Genomic DNA, 20,738 nt, shown 5'->3' on the forward strand with positions numbered 1-20,738 from the left:
CTGCTTGCGCCACAAACGCTGCAGTGGTAACAGCGGCTAACACTTCGCAAACGTTTAACAGCGACCTGAGGAACATGCAGACAGTCAGTTAAATGTGTGAAGTTACTCCGTAATCTGCATGTTTTGTTTTATTCAGGTTATCTCCCTTGATGTCCTGACCAATTACAAGTTCTTCAGTTCATTTTTGCGTTCTTGTGTTTAAGTTTGTAATGACAAAGAGCAGTAAAGTCGCTATACACAGTATGCGTACAAAAGCAGCAAATACATTTTGTTAAAGGTAGGCTAGATTTCTCTGATTTTCTTGCCCATTTTTCCATAATAATAAATCCTTTGCTAAAAAAAATACCGTTGTCCAACAACTTAATGGAATGATTGAGCAGATTTCCTGAGTGTGTGTGATGCAGTGGGGCAGACCAGATAATCAGAAGATCGCCTTCGACTTCAAAAACAGCAAGCTCTGTCCCAGAGACTGAGCCAGAGGTAAGGTATTACAGTAAGCTTCAGTCTCATAATACATCTACAGATTCATCCTAAAATAATGGCTTTTTTTCTTTAGGACTGTTTCACAAATCTCTGATGTGCCACCTAGAATTTCAGTGGCTATCATTATCAGTCCAGTTCTGATCTGGAGCCACAAGAGAATGTTTCTTATTTAGGAGAAACCATATTCAGGCCTGTTTCTTCAAGAAAAAAAAAAATCAGGAGGGAAGCTGTCTTGACAATTAAAATTCAATTATATTTCAGAGGATGGGACATTTACAGTTACTTTGCTTTGTGTAACACTAGTGCTAATGTAAACAGGGATTAAAACAAAAATTTCAATCGAACATCTGTCTTTGAAAAGACAAAAACACAAGTCAAAAACTGTCACAGAGGCATGGTTGTCATGTAATAAGGACAGATTAAAGGTGACTGGCATACAAGTGTAGTCATAATAATTCAGGCAGCGTGGGAGGGCTCCTGTATTTTTAAATGTTCGGTTAGTTCCATGTAGAAAAATCAGGTGCTTCTCCAATCAGAAGATGACCAAATGCAGCTCCAAAATGCTTGGATTGAACTCTGCTCCTCTCTCCACACTCCTTGGTTTAGAAAGCACTCTTGCTTTCTGGGAACATGGAATGTTCATTTCAATGTCCTCCTCCTTGTTCCTCATTGATGCAATGTCTCTTGATCTCTCCATCTCTCAAGTGTTTCACTGCAGTGAGGTTCACAGATGATGCATATGGAGAACAGGGGCATGAGAGGACGCAGGACAGAAGCTAGTCCACATGGCTTAATCCAAGAACAGAAGGCACATACATATCATAGGCACAGTAAAGAACCTGAGCAGAAAAGTCCATGATCTGGATCATATTCTGGATGTGTCAATTCACTTACTGAACTTTAAGTACAGGTCCTGTCTATTTGACTTTTCAAAAGCAGAGAATACTAGACATTATTAGAATCAACAAAAAATAGCCAGCCAGATCACTTCTATAACTTCTTTCCAAATTCAACGCCACTTTGAATGGGAAAAAGATGTCAAATGGGAGTTTCCAGTGCATTTGGGGCTGGCCTCGTGGAGGTTCTGGCCATTCCGTCATGTCAGTGAAGGTAACGACAGTTGTCAAAGGTACCGTGCTTGTGCTTAGGAACTGTATCAAGAAGGAAAGCACAGAGTTTAGCAAGCTTAATACAAAAGGTACATCTCAATTTGCTAGTGGAGACCCACCGTAGATGACTGGCAAGAAAGATGTCTTTAGGATGGTAGGAGTTAAGTGTTCCATATATATTTTATAAATTATTTCTTTCCCAAAATTGATACTTAGGAGGTAAATTGGGTGCACAGGTCTCAGGAAAGATCAGTAGCTACCGTGCATCATATGTTACAGATCTCCAGAATGGAAGCAGTGACTCAAGCTCTGCTAGAGTAAGCCGCCTATTCAGAGGAAAGATGTATCAGCTAGTTGGTAATACGAACAGAAGCAAAGCTAGCTTTATTTTTTATAAACTTAAATACTTTATGTAAGATAAGATCACCTGGCCCTTTGAACAGGTGATTGCTGCCAGAAACAGACAGGACTCCCACAAGATTTGATCCTTTCAATAAAAATAAAATAAAGCAGGGACCCAATGCAACAATGAATTTATTTCTCACATTTTAGGACAGTGAAAGGAGAGAGATTGGTAGGTCAATTGGTAAAGATGAAATGGGACTGAAATTCTAAGGCCTCAATTCCTTTCTGTTTCAACAGAATGCTCTAAGACAACTAATACACTTGCTCCTTGAGCTACGTGGAGTTTCATGGCTAGCTTGGGCTGATGCAAGACCATGCTGCTGCCAAAAGAGCAACCTCACTCCCTGCCCTGGCTTCCCAGCTCTGCATGCTAACCTCAACAGAGGGAATCTACTGGCAGCATACCTTCTGTGCTTGCACTGGTTTTAAGTCAATCTGTGAAATCACCACCTCGTTCACTTCCCTGGAAACATTTTGGATGACTGCCTTTAGAGCAAAGTTGTGCAGGAAGCATTCGAAAAAGCTCCAAGACAGAATTCACGACTCTTAAGAGAAAAATACTGAGACTTGTGTTGGGAAATTTTTGTGGTACCTCTCAAGGCAAATTAAACACAGTTTTGTGCTTAAATTAAAAAAGAAAAATGTAATGCACAATGCATCGGGCAGAGTCCTACCGCAATACATGGTTCCACGTGGAGTCTGCAAAGATGCATCATGAGCAGATTCCTTATATACACTTGCACCAGCACTAATCCCAAGATCATCAGGATGGGGCACCTCATCAGGATGGACCTCACGTATGTCCATCCCCCAGCCCAGCTCTGCTGCCCAAAGGTGGCCCCTGAGCATTCCCATTCCAGGATGGCTACAAGAGAGTACTGAGGCCGTTTCTTATCTCATCACCAAGGGAAACTTCACTCCCTTGCAAGGAGTCTGTCTCTGGCATTCCTGCTTCCAGCCAGTTTAACCCCTTGCAGTTGGGCCGCCTTGCCCTCTGTGCCACATCAGTCCTCAGTCACAAATCACCACTGCTGAGTAGTTAGAATTTCCCCTTCACTCCTGATTGATATAAATTCTCTTATCAATGAGTAAACACACAGTAGGTGCAATTGCCTTAGTCAACAAGAAGCCTCAAAATGATTCTGGCTTTATGTCTGGACCTTCAAAATCTGCCTTAAAATCAGAGAGAGATTAGTGGGGGGAAAAACCCAGACACAACCTTTCCTCAACAGCTGGGAGAAGGCAGCCACAATCAACTTCCAGCTGCTCCGGGATAGCTCTACATCATTAAGACTGTCTTCTAATTTCAAGAAGTCCAAATACCGTGACCAGATATTGTGGACAGGTGTAGAAAATGGGATGTCTTTCCTGGGTTCTGTGTTTTCTGGTCAGTCACTAAAGCAACTCTCCAGTGACAGTGTGGTCTAAAGGAAAAAGGTTTTCTCTAAAGAATGGATAGTTCTCAGATAATCTGTAGGCTAATACTGGGAAGTGACATAATTTAAAAGTAAAGCAATATATAGCACGCATTGGTGATCTCACTGGTATGCTTACAAATGGCTGCAACTCTTAACTGCTGGGTATGGTACCGACTGGTACCTTTGCTAAGATGTCTTTACTCACAACCCTAATTTGTGGATTGGTACTGATTTTAATGGTGTGGTTTTTTCTTGCTGCCAGAAACTTGCTTTCTTATAATTTGCTGTGCAATATACCTTACAGCTCTAAAATAATTAGCATCAGTGGCTCAAGCAGATGAATCTCATAGTTCTCAATTGGCTAATCTTTACTGAGGGATGCACACCCTGCACTTTTACTAGGAATGCAAGTCTCCCTCCTTGGACAGAAGTTTTGTTAATGGAGTGATGCAACAGCTCAGATTTAGAAAATATCTTCACGGGGCAGGGGTGTCAGTTTGCCTCAGGGCAACATGTGTTTTACAAAGTGAACATTTTCCTATCGTGTTCACGTATGTTGCAAGAAGGGAGGATGAAGAGGTACCATGACACACATCCAAACAAGTGATGTAAAATCTCATTTAGATTGAGTCTGAAGTTCAAAGAGCAGTAACAGCTCAGACAGACATGCTTGCCATGTCATACCTCACTGCCATGACAACACCATGGGCAGGTGTCAGCTACTCCTCCTAAAGCCCTTGCAAGAAGTATAAGCCTTGAAATGTATGTGCCACCCAAAAGACTTCGTGATGTCAGGAACCCAGCCTTGCACCAAAATGGGATCCACTGACACACGCTTGAAAAAGACTATTCGTTCTCCTTTGCGGACCTGTTAGCTCCACCTTCCTGTTGACATCACAGAATCATAGAATAGTTTGGGTTGGAAAGGACCTTTAAAGGTCATCTGGTCCAACCCGCTGCAATGAGCGGGGACCTCTTCAACTAGATCAGGTTGCTCAGAGCTCCATCCAACCCGACCATGTTTCTATCATGTAATCTTCTTGTAAAAACCTGCTTTCTGCCTTACAACCTTTCCCCCTAATTCTTCAAATCTGCTGCCATCAGCATTAGCCTCTTCCTCAGCTACCTGTTGGTGATTTCAAAACCCCTAGAGGAATAGAAATATCTTCTTGCATAGATTATCAACATGCTGTGGAGCCTGTGAAATATAAATCAACTCAAGTTCCATATCAAGGCTTTAAGAGACAACTAGATAAACATGTAATTATTTAATGATTGTAACTACAACTTTATACCAAGAAGAATTATAAGGTTGAAGTTTGAGTTCTTAAGTGGCAGAAGGTGGCTTGGGGTTGGAAAGAAGGTACCTTTTCCAGTTGTACAACCGACTGAGGACAGTACTGATAAGACCATAAAGCCACTTCCTCTATGGAGCTATTAAATACAAACTCTTGCCATTGGAGCCAGACCACTGCTTAAGTTGAGTAAATCTCAACTCAGTAATATTAAGACCATTTGATTCCTTCGTTCTTAAATAGTCTGTGAATCCCACTTAATTACCTCTATGTGTGAGGGAGAGGTTTTAAATTCCATACCTTCAGGGGGCGACACTGATAAAAGTACCGTGCACCCAGTATTTGAGCTTGTGGGTTGGACAGGAGGCCCACCTTAGTCCACAATATCTGTACCTCCAGGGTCACAGGAACCATGCAACAGGAAGTGCAATTCATTGCCTGAAAATAAAATATATGCCAAACATCTTAATATAGTATTTTAAAGGTGAAAAAGGACCATTATGGTCAAAGTCTAATATTTTGGATAGCACAGGTCACAGAACCTGAATCAACACTTCAGCACTAACCCCGTAACTTCTGGTCAGGTCAATTTAGAGCTATATCCATCTCGTCGTCATCTCATTTCTAGATGGAATTTGTCTCAGCTCTACAGCTTGGATTTTGCATTAGGCCATTTCCTGACAGATTAATAATTATTAAAATAGAATTTCCCTCCTCCATAAGTACTTGTATTGCAAACTTTTACCCTTATTAGGTAATATATAAAATATCCCAAGAAACTGAAAAATCAGAAAGGATGATGATAATAATAAAAGCATCAAATTAATAGGAAGTAACCAGGTAGTATTACTTCTAGAAGGCTGTCAGAAAACTAGGTAATAGAACATTGGATTCAGTATTAAACTCTTTTTGCCCATTTAAATAGCAGGCACAGGATTCAAGAGAGATTAAATCTGTCAGAGGTTTTTTGTTTGTTTGTTTACTAAGTATCCTAATAATATGAACCATAATAAGAATGACTGCTTAAAGACATTAAGACCCCTGAGAGTCAGTGGATCATTACACAAAGTAAGTAAACCCAGACGAACGAGCTGGTTCTTTTTTTCTCATGCCCACGCTTCCCCAAGGCAATACAGAGATACGAAAGGAAAAATATTCACAGCAGGTCTTTCTGCATTCATATGCATTACCTGCGCACTGCAGTTCTGAATCAGAATGGCTGTCCACTCTTCTGCCTGGGTTGAATGAGCGCTGCCAGTTACAGCAAGGCTCTCTGCTCTGTCCATCCCCTGAAGAGCCTTGTATAACTTCTGCTGGATGTAACTACAGTTACTTTCTTCCAGTATTTGAGATAGGCTGAAAATGAAAAAATAACAGCTTTGACAGTGATTTCCAGGACAGAAAAAAATTGCTGTCAACATCCTTCCTTTGTAATGAGTATTTCTTCTGCCCTTGTAATGTGCCAACAGAATCGTTATGGAAGTACTGGTATTAAATGGATGCCATTTCAATCCTCTCTGCAATAAGAAGGGAGAAGAAGAACATGGCAGGGTAACACATGATAAGGAAAACTGACAGCTCTTTAGCCATCTTATCACATCAGTGGTCGCATACCTGTCCTATCACCAACAAAAGAGTGATCAAAATCATCAAAACAATCACTTTTTAAGGTTCCATCATAATTCACTCCTCAAATACAAACTCTACTTTTGCCCAACACATGTTGCCAGACTGCAGCCTCAAAATCCCCCAGAAGACCTTCACAATGTTTAGATTGTTCTAGAGGTCCACCATTTCTCTGATATTCAAGTCCTCTTAGGAGTATATGAAAGATCTGTAGAGACTCATTGGTGACCTCGGGGAAGGACTTAGGCTCCACAGCAGTGTGTGAGAGACTACGGAAAATCACGCTAAGTGAGTCCACACCTTCCAAATGTGTCAGGAAGGGTGACTGCAGAGTGTGTTGTTACCTGAGCTTGCAGCCTGTCCTCATATTTCTTCCAAATTGTACTGTATGTCTGAGGAACTGTGAGCAACTTCCATCACCTTCACTCCGTAAAATGCTCATCTGACCGACTGCGTGTCAAGAAGCCAAACAAAAGCATAAACAGACAATATAGGACACCCAACTTGTATTTAACAATCCTCTCACTCCACATTCCTCCTTATCCCTATCACAGGACTACAATTCAGTTGTAACCAAAAGGCCTGCTGATGGCTGCAATGTAACATTGAGGTATGCCCTCACAGGTAAAGGTGGAATCTCTAAAGTCCAGACAGTAGAGTACCACAAGTCAATAAACCCAGTGATAAATAAAACTTGGTAGCAGAAAAAGGATACATGCTGCATGGCACCACCGTTTGCAATCAACAGCGGTGCTCCAGTGATATAGCCAGGGTTTCCACTTCTAGGCAACATGTGAGAAAGAGTCCTGGTCTGCAAAGAGGCAAAGGGAAGAAAGAAAGGAAGAGGAAAACATTAGCACCAAAGAGATCCATTCATCTCAGAAGATCTAATTCACATTCTCAAAAATTTAATGTGACCCCTTTTTTTTGAATGACTGAATATTATGCACTACTAAAACCTCCATTATTTGTTTCCAAATCCTCTTTCTTACCCGGCAAGTTCATCTGCAGTCCAGAGGTAAAAAAACCATGAGGTAAAAAACCTAAATGTCAGTACCCTGAAATGGGGATACTACAGGACAGTTCTTAGACAATTCGTTCCTATTGCTCAGCATTTGTCTCTAAGGAAGTGAACATGTCAGTCTGGGCAATCCTACAGACGATCTGCAGAACAAACCCTGCCTTGACCCTGATTCTGAGTGGCAGATGCCACTTCTAAATTGTTTTATGGGAGAGTCTCTGGGGATAACTTCAGCAAGGTTGCACTGTGCACTTATCAACCCCTGAGGTCACCACTTACCCACTTTACATTGCCTCTATGAGACAAGGTTTATATGAACTTTAACACGCACCAGTACTTCCCAGATTTCCACCCCCTCCATAGTAACTCTTTTTCCCGCTGCATGGGCAAAGTTAAATAAGTACCTGGAATAAATTTAGCAACTTTGCTCACAACCACTGAACACCTGAGTTACAGCACCAGCTCCAACCCTCTCCTTCACAAGACTATGCTGGTGACCCTGATCTCATCTTCGCCCCTTTTCCCCCCACCAAAAAAAACCCCAAACCAAATCAAAACAGCAGAAAAAAATAGTCAGATAAAAATAATCAGCCCCTTCAAACTTGTGCAGTGCAAGACTGCATGCTTGTACTGAGCCTGAATTTTTCTACTAACACGGTTTACTTGAGACCAGAGCGGTGTCCCCTCCTTCTTCAACCACAGTTCTGGTACTACCACACCATAGTGACACTGCTCTAATCTTTTCACATCTCATTTGCACAACACTGGGTCACAAACATCAGAATACAAACTTGGTAAGAGCCCAGGGAGGATGGAGGCACCGACCCAGAAGTGCAAAGTGAAGCGCTGCTGCAGAGAGGATCCCGAGTTCCCAGAGATGCTGGTCACTTTGAACCGGACAGAAACACTCTGAATCCCATGCGTGCCACTGAATTCTATCTCATAGATAACCTGCACGTCCAATTCAGAGAAGAATCAGAGGCAGAGTCAGGTAATACGGCAATGACTTTAAGCTGCCCAAAGGAAAGAAGGTTCGGATACCTCAGAAACAACATTGTTACATGCGTTGTCTTTCATGTGGGGAGCTCCAGGCGGTGCAACTGCAGTCACCTTTACCTGGAGACAGTAAGCATATTAACAATTAGCAATTGTTTAAAAGGAGTGTGCCTTTCTTACTCTTTTCCACTGCTTTTCCATCCAAGTCAGATTTACCTTCCTGCTGTAGCTGTGATCTGTGGACAGATCACCCTGCTCCAGACGACCTTTTTTTTTTTTCCCCTAAGAAAACAAGCTACCTCCCTGACTCCAGCCATATCTATGCCCATTCATTTAAAAGTACTTCTTTCCTTATATCCCTATATTTTTTTTTCCCTATAATGTCACACTTTCGTCCAATAAATCTTGTCTCAGGCACAGAACGTTCCCATTCTCCCAAGTTCCCAACCCATGGGCATTACTATGAACGCCCAAGATTCCACATATGATTTATTTCAGAAGCAAAAGTCATTTTCGTTGGCAATAGAGACTGACCTTCATGGACTGCACAATGGTGTCATTAATTGGGACCTGGGGAAAACAAACAAACAAACCACTATGCAACACCAAAAAACCAACCGATTTTCTGGGTTTGCAAGTGTCTAAAGTCATGAAACCATCACTAAATAGAGCCTACATATTATATTGACAGGAATTACTTTGTTTATTCCAGATGTGTAAAACCTGTCATCAATTTGTGATCTAGAAATGACAGACATAGTCCACAGAAAGCATTTTTAGAACATCAGAAGACAAATTTTATTCTTGGCCCTGCTAACGACCGGCCAAATGCAGATACTTTAAAATATCAGCATCTCTGATTCATTCCTGGAGCTCCCCCTTCTGGAACCAAGTAATTACTTCAGCTTCCACTGAAGGAAAAATTAAATTTTGGCCACAGTGATAAAGCAAGCCCTGAAAACACGAGTCAAATTTGATCAACGGAAGACTCTCTACTACAGTTATGTAGATTTAGATTTCCAATATAAGGGTAAACTGTGTCATTAGCCTTAATAAGGTGTTAATATTTACACTGCCATTTTATCTTGCAACACCAGAGAAACTCTAGAAGGCGAGAGGAGATATTTTCATGTTAACGTTCAATAAGACCAGCATGATCAACCCTGAACAACAAATCAGTTATTTTGTAATTATAATTTCATATAAATTATCCTTCACGTGAAGGATAAATAACAGAGAAATTGATATGGAATTCAATCTATGAATGTAAATAATCTTGGTAACTGGCCTTCAGTATGATTTTAGAGATAATATATTGTGTAAAACAAATCCTCATTCTTTACTAAGAACATGCATTGCTTGGCTGATCAAGTTGATGGAACAGATAGAAATACTTTGATAAACAGTCTGTTTAAAATGCGAGAGGGTTCTAGTTAAATGACTAAAACTATGAAGTATCAATGAAGTACCTGTTAAATGCATTAAGAATTTGCTAATAACTGAAATTTATTGGAAAGTAGTTTGAATTGAGGGATTATTATTTAGTATTATTTTTAACAGGATTTCCATCAACAAGGCCTTAACAATCAGGAGATCAGGGATGACATACTAGATGACCTTTAGTTTTCCATTTAGCTGAAGTTGCAATGGGAAGTCAAGCAAATAAGATGTTGAGCAAAAGGAAGAAATATGACACGCACCTTTAGCACAGTGAAGTCACGGTAGTAGGAAGCAGCATTTAGGGCAGGGTCAGTAATGCAGCTCTTGCTCAAGTTGGCAAAAATCCGAGTACAGCTTGTGCTTTTACTGTCCAGGAAGCCTGAGTTAAGACATGACAACAGATAAAACAGAAGCAAACCACTCTAAGAAATTCTTCCCCCTTTACTAACCGGCAGGATTTCCATCAACACAAAGTCCACTGGCTCCCATTTTTACTGGCTGTCTAAGCATGCTCAGTACAGATGATGAATCAAAGTAGATTAGGATTGGATCACCAGCCTGAAAGACAATTTGGAGAAATCACAGACAAAGTGACTGTGGAATACTAAGGCCAAGTGCAAGGTGATGACATCATCAGAGCACAGAGACAAATTTATACTTCTCCTTACAGTACATCCAGTTTTGTCTAAAGGGTTGTCCAAACTTTTAAATACAAGAAAACTAATCAGTAACTTTTTACACAATAAGGAATGAAAAGAACAGAGAGATAATATGGATTATAGGTAGAAAAATAAGAATTTTTCAATCTATTCTCATTTGATCTCATTACAGACAGCTTTAGTAAAAACGTATCTGCAAACTATTTGCTATTTTCTTTCAACTCACCCGGTAAAAGGCAGAGGATGATGGCTGGACTTGTGATGGTGCTAAGAAAGAATGTCTGCCGTACTTCCCTAAGAACTTCAGAAAATCAGATTCTTTGATATCCTGTGGCTGTTGGAAACAGTTCAGCTTTGCTATAGGTTGAAAAGAGAAACAAAATAATCCACCAATATCAAATTACTAGAAAATATAGATCTAAGAAAAAGTAAATATTGTGCCAATATTTTTAAAAGGAACAACTTCAGGAATTATAAGATAGGTAGTGCCTTATATTAATTAATCCATAACAACACTGCTAATAGGCTAATATGAGCTATGAACAGGATGATATCATGAGTACTAGATTGTACTGTTTCATGGGAAACAGGTGTTAATATACAAATGTGACTTTCCAAAAAGCATGACCAGCAGGTCGAGGGAGGGGATTCTGCCCCTCTGCTCCGCTCCGGTGAGACCCCCCTGCAGTGCTGCGTCCAGCTCAGGGGTCCCCAGGACAAGAAGGACATGGAGCTGTTGGAGCGAGTGCAGAGGAGGCCACGGAGATGCTGCGAGGGCTGGAGCACCTCTGCACTGGAGACCTCAGGCTGAGAGAGTTGGGCTGGTTCAGCCTGGAGAAGAGAAGGCTGCGGGGAGACCTTAGAGCCCCTTCCAGTCCCTGCAGGGGCTCCAGGAAAGCTGGAGAGGGGCTGGTGCCAAGGGCAGGGAGTGCCAGGCCAAGGGGAATGGCCTGAAGCTGCAGGAGGGGAGATGGAGATGGGATGTGAGGCAGAAATCCTTCCCTGTGAGGGTGCTGAGGCCCTGGCACAGGGTGCCCAGAGAAGCTGTGGCTGCCCCTGGCTCCCTGGCAGGGTTCAAGGCCAGGTTGGATGGGGCTTTGGGCAAGCTGGGCTAGTGGAGGGTGTCCCTGCCCATGGCAGGGGTGGCACTGGGTGGGCTGGGAGGTCCCTGCCCACCCAAACCATTCCAGGCTTCTATGAAAACTGCATAAGACAACTGTCTTAATATGTGGTCTAATTTCTGTAAGATGTCCAAATTAGACATATGTGACATTTTAATGACAAAACACTACCAATATGTGAGTTCACTAAAAGCAACATTAAATGGATTCAAAATAATTAAGGTTGGTAAAACTCAAAGAAAATATGAATAGGGAATAGGCATCCTAAAAAACCCCAGACTTTCTATTGGTATCCCACAGTGATACCCTCCTGACCCAGTGGTATTTAGTATCGTTACAATGTTATAATGTATTAAATTATTACTGCTAAAACATTAAGTCTTAAAATGGCAAATTATTAAGGACATACTATGTAGAATCATCCTAATCCTTGAATGACAAACTTTTTAATTAATCCAAATAAAACATCTTACAAGGTTCGAGGACTACAGATCATACTGACAAAAGGAGTAAGTGGCAGTATCCTCGATTACAGTAGTACCAAAAAGAATTCAGGTAATCTAGTAGGTTGGGGGCGGAGGGGGGGAAAAACTTAAGTTCTCGGTGTAATTCTGCTGCTTGAGGGCAGAACAGATCCTCAGATGTACACAGGAGCAAGCAGAAATAAAAGCTTTTTTTATATCCCAATAGAGCATTAGTCAGGCAGTCAACTAAATTTTTAAGGAGATAAAGGCCAAAGGAGTATTAAGCTCCTACAAGGTTCACAAAAATAGGCGCATAGAGCAGCTTTCTTATTATTCGCTTGAGAGTGTAATCATTAGACTGAAAAAGAAAACATTGGTGGTTGTGCTACTCACCACCATTTCTTTTCTTTGGAATGCAGTTCTTTATGTACTCTTCTATTATCAAAGCTGAATACTTGCTAATGTGGATTAACATTACATAATGCAAAATATACCTGAAAATTGGAAGAAAAGGCCTTCTGCAGCAAAACTTAACTAGCAAAACTAACCGCTTAAGTTTTCAGAGAAAAGACGTATATTACTGGTTCATAATGTAGTTTGCTCAAGAAAGCACACTAGCTACTAAAGGATATTTAATCTGGTAGAAAAAGGCAAAAAAGAATTTCAGACAATTTAATTTGACAAACTTTTAAAAAACCCCAAGAGTCAGGCTCATGGATAATGATTCTTGTAACTTTAAAATGCACTCGTATTAGTTCTTCCACTGATTTAGAAGCAGAAAGAGCAGCAATATTCTCCTAACACCTGCAAAGACTAAAGACAAAGTTATCTTGAGGAGCTAGTATCTGAAACAGGAATGTTTTTAAAAGGACTTTAAGTATTTTGAAAGTATCCGGTATTTCCAACCATCCCTGAGAACTTACCTGTTCCTCTTAATGCATTAATTGTCAGCTGGATCAGCAAGACCGCCTGACTCAGCCAGCTACACGATCATTAGATAGAAGGAACTGTTAGGGATGCGGTGAGCAGTCACACTGCTCCGTTTAGTATCGATACAGTCTAAAATCAGTTTAAAACATATGTGAAACTCCACCCTTAGCACAAGACAGTCAAAATGCAGTACAGGGAAAAACTGCAAAAGGAAGAAAGGGCCACAGAGAGCACAAAAGAGAAGATTGGGTGTGATGAGCTATCAAGGTTAGAGGAATGCCAGAGTTGTGAACAGCTGTCAGATGGAGAACAACAGTATGAAAAAGTAGAAAAATAAAGCAATTGAAGGATGGCAATAGTCAGAAAAAATAGGCAAAAAAGATGACTGGGTGAGGCAAAGGATGTTTTACACTTCAGGCAAGATAGCTGAAATAGAGTACTGCAGTCAAGAAAGAATGAGGACAGCCACGAGTGATGTATTGGGTTTCCACGGCAAGGTTTTGGTGGTGGGGGAGCTTCTCCAATGTGAGTCCTTCCTGCTGGCTACAGTTCTTCATAAAATATTACAGCGTGGGTCCTGCTCCAGCACGGGCTCCTCTCTCTACGGGTCCAGGGGTGGCTTCTGCGAGAAGCTGCTAGAAGCTTCCCCTACGTCCAACAGAGCCAATGCCAGCCGGCTCCAAGACGGACCCGCCACTGGCAAAGGCCGAGCCCGTCAGCAATGGTGATAGCGCCTCCGGGGTAACATATTTAGGGGGGAAAAAAACCAACCACCTGCGCAACAGCAATTGCATCTGGAGAGAGGGGTGAGAATATGTAAAAGGAACAACTCTGCAGATACCAAGGCCACTGAAGGAAGAATGAGAGGGAGGAGGCGCTCCAGGCGCCGGAGCAGAGATTCCCCTGCAGCCATAGGAAAGACTCACATTGGAGAAGTTTGTGGAGGACTGTCTCCCATGGGAGGGACCCCACGCTGGAGCAGGGGAAGAGTGTGAGGAGTTCTCCCCCTGAGGAGGAGGAAGGAGCAGCAGAGACAATGTGTGATGAACTGACCGCAACCCCCATTCCCCTGCTTTGCCATTGGAGGGGGTAAGTAGAGAATTCAAGAGTGAAGTTGAGCCTGGGAAGAAGGGAGGGGTGAGGGGAGCTTACGATTTGGTTTTATTTCTCATTACCCTACTCTGATTTGATTGGTAATAAATTAAATTCATTTTCCCCAGGTCAAGACTGTTTTGCCTATGATGGTAATTGCTGAGTGATCTCCCTGTCCTCATCTCAACCCATGAGCCTTTGTTATATTTTCTTTCCCCTGTCCAGCTGAGGAGGAGAGGGATAAAGTGGCTTTGGTGGGCACCTGGCCTCCAGCCAGGGTCAACCCACGACAAGCAGAGAAAGAAAAACCTGCATCTTTTAGAAGTATCATAGAGAAGTATTAGTAAAACTTGAACACTACTCTAGCATCTTCTAGCAATGGTTTCAATGAGGTGAAGTCTACTTGTGCATCACAATCTCTTTGTTACTGGCCACGATACTTCATTAGCTTCAGAGCCTGTTCCCACTTGCCCTTTTCCAGGACCCCCTCTAAAGAAGGCTTGATTATATTTCTGGCAGTGGCAACTCATGTCACCATCCATCCTGGAAAGCCTTCTTCCACAATCGGTTGATGAGAACGTATTTGTTTCTGTATTTCCTTGGGGAAGGCCAAAGGGAAAAGGCTGTTTCTGCCAGAAAACTTCATTATCCTTCACGCGATCCCAAATAAAGTCCTTCCCAGATGCTCTTCCAACAACAAGGACAGAAAAGGAGAAGGCCATGTGAGCAGTGAATTCTGTTGTTCCCAGGTGTGCTACACCTAACGTATGCGTGCAATCAAGTGTCTAAGGCTTATTCAGTGGGCCTAATCATGTGATAGATACGGGGCCCAAATATTAAATGGCCAGAAAAATCTGGTGCCATCAATCTGGACAGAGATGATCCTTCCTTTGGATGAGATTACAAATTCAGAATCCTTCTAATCCTATTTTTATGATGCTACGGGTAGTGTGGGAAAAGGATAAAATTTAGCTGCCTCCGCATTACATGCTGGAATACCCAGGAGCCTGATGGCACTTTCAGCTGTGGTTAAACCCTCATCGAAACTCACCTTTACTCCAAGAACTGCTGAAAATTGGAGTGGGTGAAGTTCTAGCACTACTACCTATCAGACTATGTAGTAAGAGGCTCTTGTTATTTCTTTGCTCTTCCCTATATGCAAAACATTTGGGCAACATCTGTGAAGAGCTTAAAGCAGGACTAGATAATAGGAAGCTAACCCTGTTTTGACAAATTGTTGGACCAGTTAGCCTCCTGAGCCCCTCCCAACCTAAAATGTTCTATGATCTACATCAGAAGTAGATGGGACTGTGGGTCAAAACTCCCAGGCAAAGGACTCAAAAGAGAAAATGGTAAATGTTCAAATGTGAGACCCTAGTGAATTGCAATGAAAGCCAGAGAGCTTGGCATCAAATCAGTCAAGTGAAGTACAACGTGGAAAGCAGAAAGAGGGAAAAAGTGTTAATGACATACCTTATGAGGTTATATGATTACTGGAGAAAAATCATTGCCAGCAGAAAAGAAAGTTTGAAAATAAGCATGCAAAGAACCTAAGATATTATGAGAAATCACTTTCTGAAAAGGATAATAGTGGTATATTTCAAACATCAACCCTTATTTGCTGCTCTAAGCGTAGCAAACCAAGTAGGGTATTTCAGATACAGAAGCAATTGATAAAGGCTCATTTGCGTTTAGTCACAGGCCCTACCCTTTAACTGAGTGCAATGACCTTTTTTTTTTTTTTGTCTTTGGTGATGGGACCCTCATTCACTATGGTCTCTCTGGAACTATAACAGCCCAAATAATTAGTAACAATTATAACATGTAAGTTTAAAAAAAGATTGCTTAAGCAGAGGCAATCTACAAATTAAAAGCGTGTAAAGAAAGGTTACTTACAGTCATCCAGCTGCACACAGAACAGCAGACCATGCCCACCAGGGACAGCAACGGTATCAGTAGGATAAGGAGTATTACTTCTGAACATGAGCGATTTTTCCACGCACACTTGCCTCACAGACCTGCAAAGACAAGCTCCCCTTCTCCCCCCCGCCCCCAGCAAACTGTTAGAGACTATTCTTGCATAATTTCATATTTTACATCACTAAATAGCAGCAACACAGTATTACTTTTCATCAGCTTACATGAGCTATTGTACAGTTTGCAGTGATAATAATTTACAGAAAGCCTCTCTCGTCATTGTAATACCTCTGTGGATACTCTCTATTTGCATATTTAGGAATCACTCTGAAATTCCCCGAAACAAAAAGTGGCACAGAAATTCAGTGTCCGCGTACCGCAGCTCCTCTCAGTCCTCCTCACAACTGCAATCTGCAAAGGCAGGGCTCACCCCCTGTCCGAATAGCTGGAACCGTCTTCCCCAGTGACAGCACACCCCTCGCAGTCTGTAACTGCTTCACCGTCTCCCCGTTGCACGTTAAAGTTCTCTTTTCCTGCGGTAAGGCTTCCCACCGCCAACGGCCTCACCGCAGAGCGGCCAAGCGCTGCTTTACCCGGGCACCGGGAAGCCTTTCCAAGCCCCCGACTCAGCACTAAGCTGCCCCCCCTGCCCGAGAGGCGTGGCGAGGACGACGGCGAAACCAGCGCGGCTGAGCCGCCGTTCCTGCCGGCTGCCCGGTGCCCGCCTTGGCCCCGCGTGGCCCCCGCTCACCTGCAGCCGCCGGAGAGGCGAGACGAGTCGGCGGCGCCGGGGTCGCGCAGGCCGCAGGCGACGGGCGGCAAGCGGCGGGCGGGGAAGGCGGCGGCGGCGGCCCGCGGGGCGCGGCGGCGGAGCGGAGGAGCAGGAGCGCCGCGGCGGGGCCCGGCTGCGGAGGGCTGGGTGCCGGCCCGGCCCGCGCGGGCAGCGGGGGCTCGGCGCGATGCCGCTTCCTCGCTTCGGGGAGCAGCCCGATGCGCAGCCCCTGCGGCGAGCTCGGCGGCGGCTCCAGGCGGGGTGCCGGGACTCCCGGCGGCCAGCCGCGCCAGCAGCAGGGCCAGCAGCAACCCCGGGGCGCCGCACATGGCGTCACCTCGTCGCTAAGAAACGCGGCCTGCGGCCCCTCCGCACGAGCGGGGACGTCAGGCGCATGCGCGGCCGGCGTCTGCGCCCGCCTCCGGGCGGGGTGCGGCCTCGGGCGGGCCCCGTTGTGCGGCGCTCTGCCGGGCCCGGGGCCCGGGGCTCTGGGCGGGAGGGCGGGAGGTCGCTCGAGGCGGCTGCTGGGAAGCCGGGGAGGGGCGCGAATGGCGGCGGCGTGTCCCGGGTGAGCGGCGGGACCGCCCGGAGACGGCGGTAGATAGGGTTAGCTTCCTGTTGTCTTCCTTAGCTGGGACGGGCGCGGCCACAGGTACCAGTCGTCGTCATCATCGGGAAGCCCCGGAGGCTCAATTTCTATTTCTCCCCCCCCCCTTTTTTTTTCCCCGTTGTGGAAAGGCTGACCGAAATGAACTCACAATCGGCTCGTACCAGTCGGTGTTGATGTTGCCGTCGATGGCGCAGGGTTGAGGTTTTGCCCCACGAAGTCCTGTGCTTTCCCTCAGGTGTCCAAGCGCAGAACAAGCCCTTTGCGGCGCTGCCCGGAGGTGCTTCGCCTCAGAGCCGGGCGGGAGGCGGGGTGGTTTGTCCTGGGGCCCGAGTAGCCGGCCGTCTTGCAGCGTGTCTGCTGAGGGGTGGTGGGTTAGCGCTGCCTTGGGTTTCCTGGCAGCTCTGGGTGCCAGCATGGCGTGGAGCTGCCTCTTTGCAAACGCATCCCAGCAAAGGACGTGGGCGAGCGATACAGAGCGATATAGCGAGAAGACGACAAATAATGGTACAGGCCTGTAACGCTGACCACATGCACGTACCTCTCCGAAAGTTAAATGGCGTGCTTACTGTATACGCCATGTTTTGAAGATGTTTCATAGCAGATCTTAGTACGTTATTTCTCTGGTAGAATTAAATATTCTGCTACAGTTATGCAGTGCTTAATTTGTTGGGTTTTGTTCTTGTAAAGTAGCACGTTTAAAAGAGTTAATTCTAGACAACTGTAGATACTATATGTTGAAAGATACTAGAGATTATCAAATGTTACTGTATTCATATTGTGGCATAATCATTGCCTTAGAGCAGTTGTGTGTAACATTCAACGTGTGATATCCTATTTGGCTATCATTTACATGATGTAAATTAAGTCACTAAGTAATCTCTTTTTTACATTACATTACAGTGCATCATTTGGTCTGCAGAGCTGCCTAGAGAGAAACACAGTATTTCAGTAATTCTAGGCTCTTTATTACTAGCATTTCCATATGGTGGTTCAGATGGGAGAAGTTTGTTAATTTTGACATTATGAAAATTCTTCTCGAACAAATGCCAGAGCTTAGTTAAAACCGCACACAGCTAATTCCTGGCAGAGTTTGGTTTGTAAAGTTACATTTTTTTTTAATTTTAAGATATTTTTGGACATACTTTTTGTGAGATTCTTTTTCAAGCAATATTTAGTTAAAGTTTGAAACTCACTGGCACAATATAATACAGATAACAAAAGTCTGTGTGCATTCAAAGAGTCAAATAAGGAAAATTCATGACAGAAAGCATGTCAAAGATTATTAAAAACACAGGTACTGTAACAAAGCCAGATGCCTAAGGTTGCTGGTCATGAGCTATTGGAAGCTTAGGGAATTCCTTACTGAGGAAATATTACAATACCCTGTTCTAAACTCTTCTTTAGCCTTCTGCTGTTCATCTCTGTCAGAAGAAAGCTAACTGGCTAGGCCTTTGATCTGATCTAGTTACATTCTTCTGCTGTTCAGTAAATACCAGATTTTCATCAGAAGCAGTGATGGAGAAGAGATACGTTAAGCCGTTATTTTTTTTGGCAAGAAGCAATGACAGCGTAGACAACAGATGCGTTGTGTCATTGGATATTTATTATCTGCTGTCTCCTGCTTTCCCTAAAATACTTACTTCCACTCCTCGGTAGATTTACTGCTCCAGTGATTTGGTTACGAGTGTTTTCTAAGACCGTATAATAAAAATTTAAATCCAGACAGATTGATTTAAATTCTTATTTGGAGAATTAAGAATGGAAATTCATTTAATACAAGTTATCTGTTCATGATCAATTTCTAAACAAAAAGAATATATAGATAATACTTCCAGTTTATCTGAATTTCTTTGCTGCCTAGAAATTTTGTTTCTCCCCTTTGTTGCTCTTCTTTATGTGCATTCATGGCTTTGTGTTAGTATGCAGCTTGGGGATAAATGGAATGTGTATGTCTAGTCTCCTTGGAGTCATGCATGAATTCCAGGGTACATGATGATGGGACAGCATCTGCTGTACAGATAGTGCAGTTGGCCTTAAGCTCTCCTGAGATACTTAGTGTAGAGCAGAAGGAAAGGAGCAATAGATAATAAAATGTTACAGAAAACCATTTTTGTTCTCTCTTACATGTTAAAAAACCACACTGCAGAAAAGCCCTTCGAGAAGGATAAACTTGTAACGCGTGAAGCGAGATGTTTGAATCTGCAAACCAGACCACAAAAGAGTCAGAAAGTAATTACAATTAAAAAAATAGTGCATACGGAGCAAACGAATGGTTCATTTAAGGTCTTTACTTTTCTCATTAAAGAGTATTAGGTCTGTAGTATTTCTCATTCTCCTTAGACTCACATTTTCTGTAGGAGGACTGGAATCAGGCACATTATCCAGAACCTTACCTATTCAAGGAAGGTGAAAGAATTCCTATAAAAGGCAACTGGAGTGTGAAGTAACCTCCCTGATGCACTTACTTTTGACCATTTACAGGAGACTTTCCATTTTTAAAGTTTTAATTATGTTGGTTAATATAACAAATCCTTTTATTTGTAGAAGTAGGGGTGACTATAGTACTGCTATAGGGTACATCAAGACCCTTTAGCAAAAGCTATCAGCAGTGAGCCAAAAAGCAAACCAGGAATACTTCGTTTCTGTCTATAAGTTGTCAGGAGGTCATAACCGTTGTTGCACAACAAGTGAGAGGATGAATGCATATTTCTTAATTTCCAGATTTGAGTACCACAGTCATTCAGTATTGGGTTACAGTTTTTTAAGAAAAGTCAGAAAGCTTAGCTAAGTAGCATGTGAGCATCCCCCAACTCCGTACTTTTTTTTCATCAGTTCTTTCATTTAATTCCTTTCAGTTCATTTCCAAATGAATTCAAGTGGGTGGCTTTAACTTAGTCTTTGTTTGTTAGTTTCCTTTCTGTATTTTCCTGAGCATTTTACTATGACATAATTAGTAGATTTTTATATTCACTTTTATATCACAAACGATGTCACCACTTTTCATTATGTTGCAGCCAGTAATCTTTAATTAAATTTGTGGATAATACAGCCAGACTCTTACCACAGGTATTTCATGAGGGTGAATAATAAATGGAATAATTTGAGACCTTTATATTATTGTGGAGCCATTTTGGCTCAGGATTGCTTCATCTTGAGTCAGTATGTGTAGAGCTTTCACATCTTGATTTTCGTATCAGGAGACACTAGTCCTACCTGTGTCTGGGGATTCTGCCAAAGGACATCAAGAAGAAGTGGCTGGACTGCAGCTGAATCATGCACTAAGAGATACAAAATTTGGGTACAAACATTGCAAGCATATCTGGTAAGTCACAGTAAGCCATTGACATAACTACCTAACGTAATTACAGAAGACCAATATA

The 20,738-nt window shown here is 42.9% G+C and overlaps 1 protein-coding gene across 6 annotated transcripts; it reads right to left on the reverse strand.

Moving 5' to 3' along the window:
* Window positions 1-181: 181 nt before the first annotated feature.
* TCTN3 (tectonic family member 3) lies at window positions 182-20,164 on the reverse strand. 6 transcript variants are annotated; one of them, XM_054832498.1, is made up of 13 exons: window positions 16,728-20,164; window positions 15,956-16,095; window positions 10,679-10,809; window positions 10,243-10,351; window positions 10,054-10,172; window positions 8,888-8,923; window positions 8,399-8,473; window positions 8,183-8,308; window positions 7,052-7,147; window positions 6,681-6,778; window positions 5,901-6,066; window positions 5,011-5,148; window positions 182-1,634 (listed from the first exon to the last, which is right to left on the reverse strand). In XM_054832498.1, exons 1-13 carry the CDS (start codon window positions 17,075-17,077, stop codon window positions 1,413-1,415), a joined length of 1,806 nt encoding a protein of 601 aa, XP_054688473.1. In that variant the 5' UTR covers window positions 17,078-20,164; the 3' UTR covers window positions 182-1,412. The 6 variants fall into 6 exon arrangements, with proteins under 6 accessions (XP_054688473.1, XP_054688472.1, XP_054688478.1 ...); XM_054832497.1 differs by having other exon boundaries at window positions 15,956-16,098; XM_054832503.1 differs by lacking the exon at window positions 16,728-20,164 and adding an exon at window positions 16,407-16,625.
* Between the last annotated feature and the right edge of the window lie 574 nt (window positions 20,165-20,738).

Source organism: Grus americana, chromosome 7 (genome assembly GCF_028858705.1).
Source record: "Grus americana isolate bGruAme1 chromosome 7, bGruAme1.mat, whole genome shotgun sequence".
Lineage (NCBI taxonomy): Eukaryota > Metazoa > Chordata > Aves > Gruiformes > Gruidae > Grus > Grus americana.

Bases quoted from the DNA above. Each gene is read 5' to 3' on its own strand.
- TCTN3 (XM_054832497.1), bottom strand. From the start codon at position 17,077: ATGTGCGGCGCCCCGGGGTTGCTGCTGGCCCTGCTGCTGGCGCGGCTG. The intron at 10,810-15,955 runs GTAAGTAACCTT...TTCAACCTATAG, and splicing joins CTGTGTGCAGCTGGATGACT to CAAAGCTGAACTGTTTCCAA. The intron at 6,779-7,051 runs GTATCCTTTTTC...GCAGTCGGTCAG, and splicing joins ACGGTGGTGCCATGCAGCAT to ATGAGCATTTTACGGAGTGA.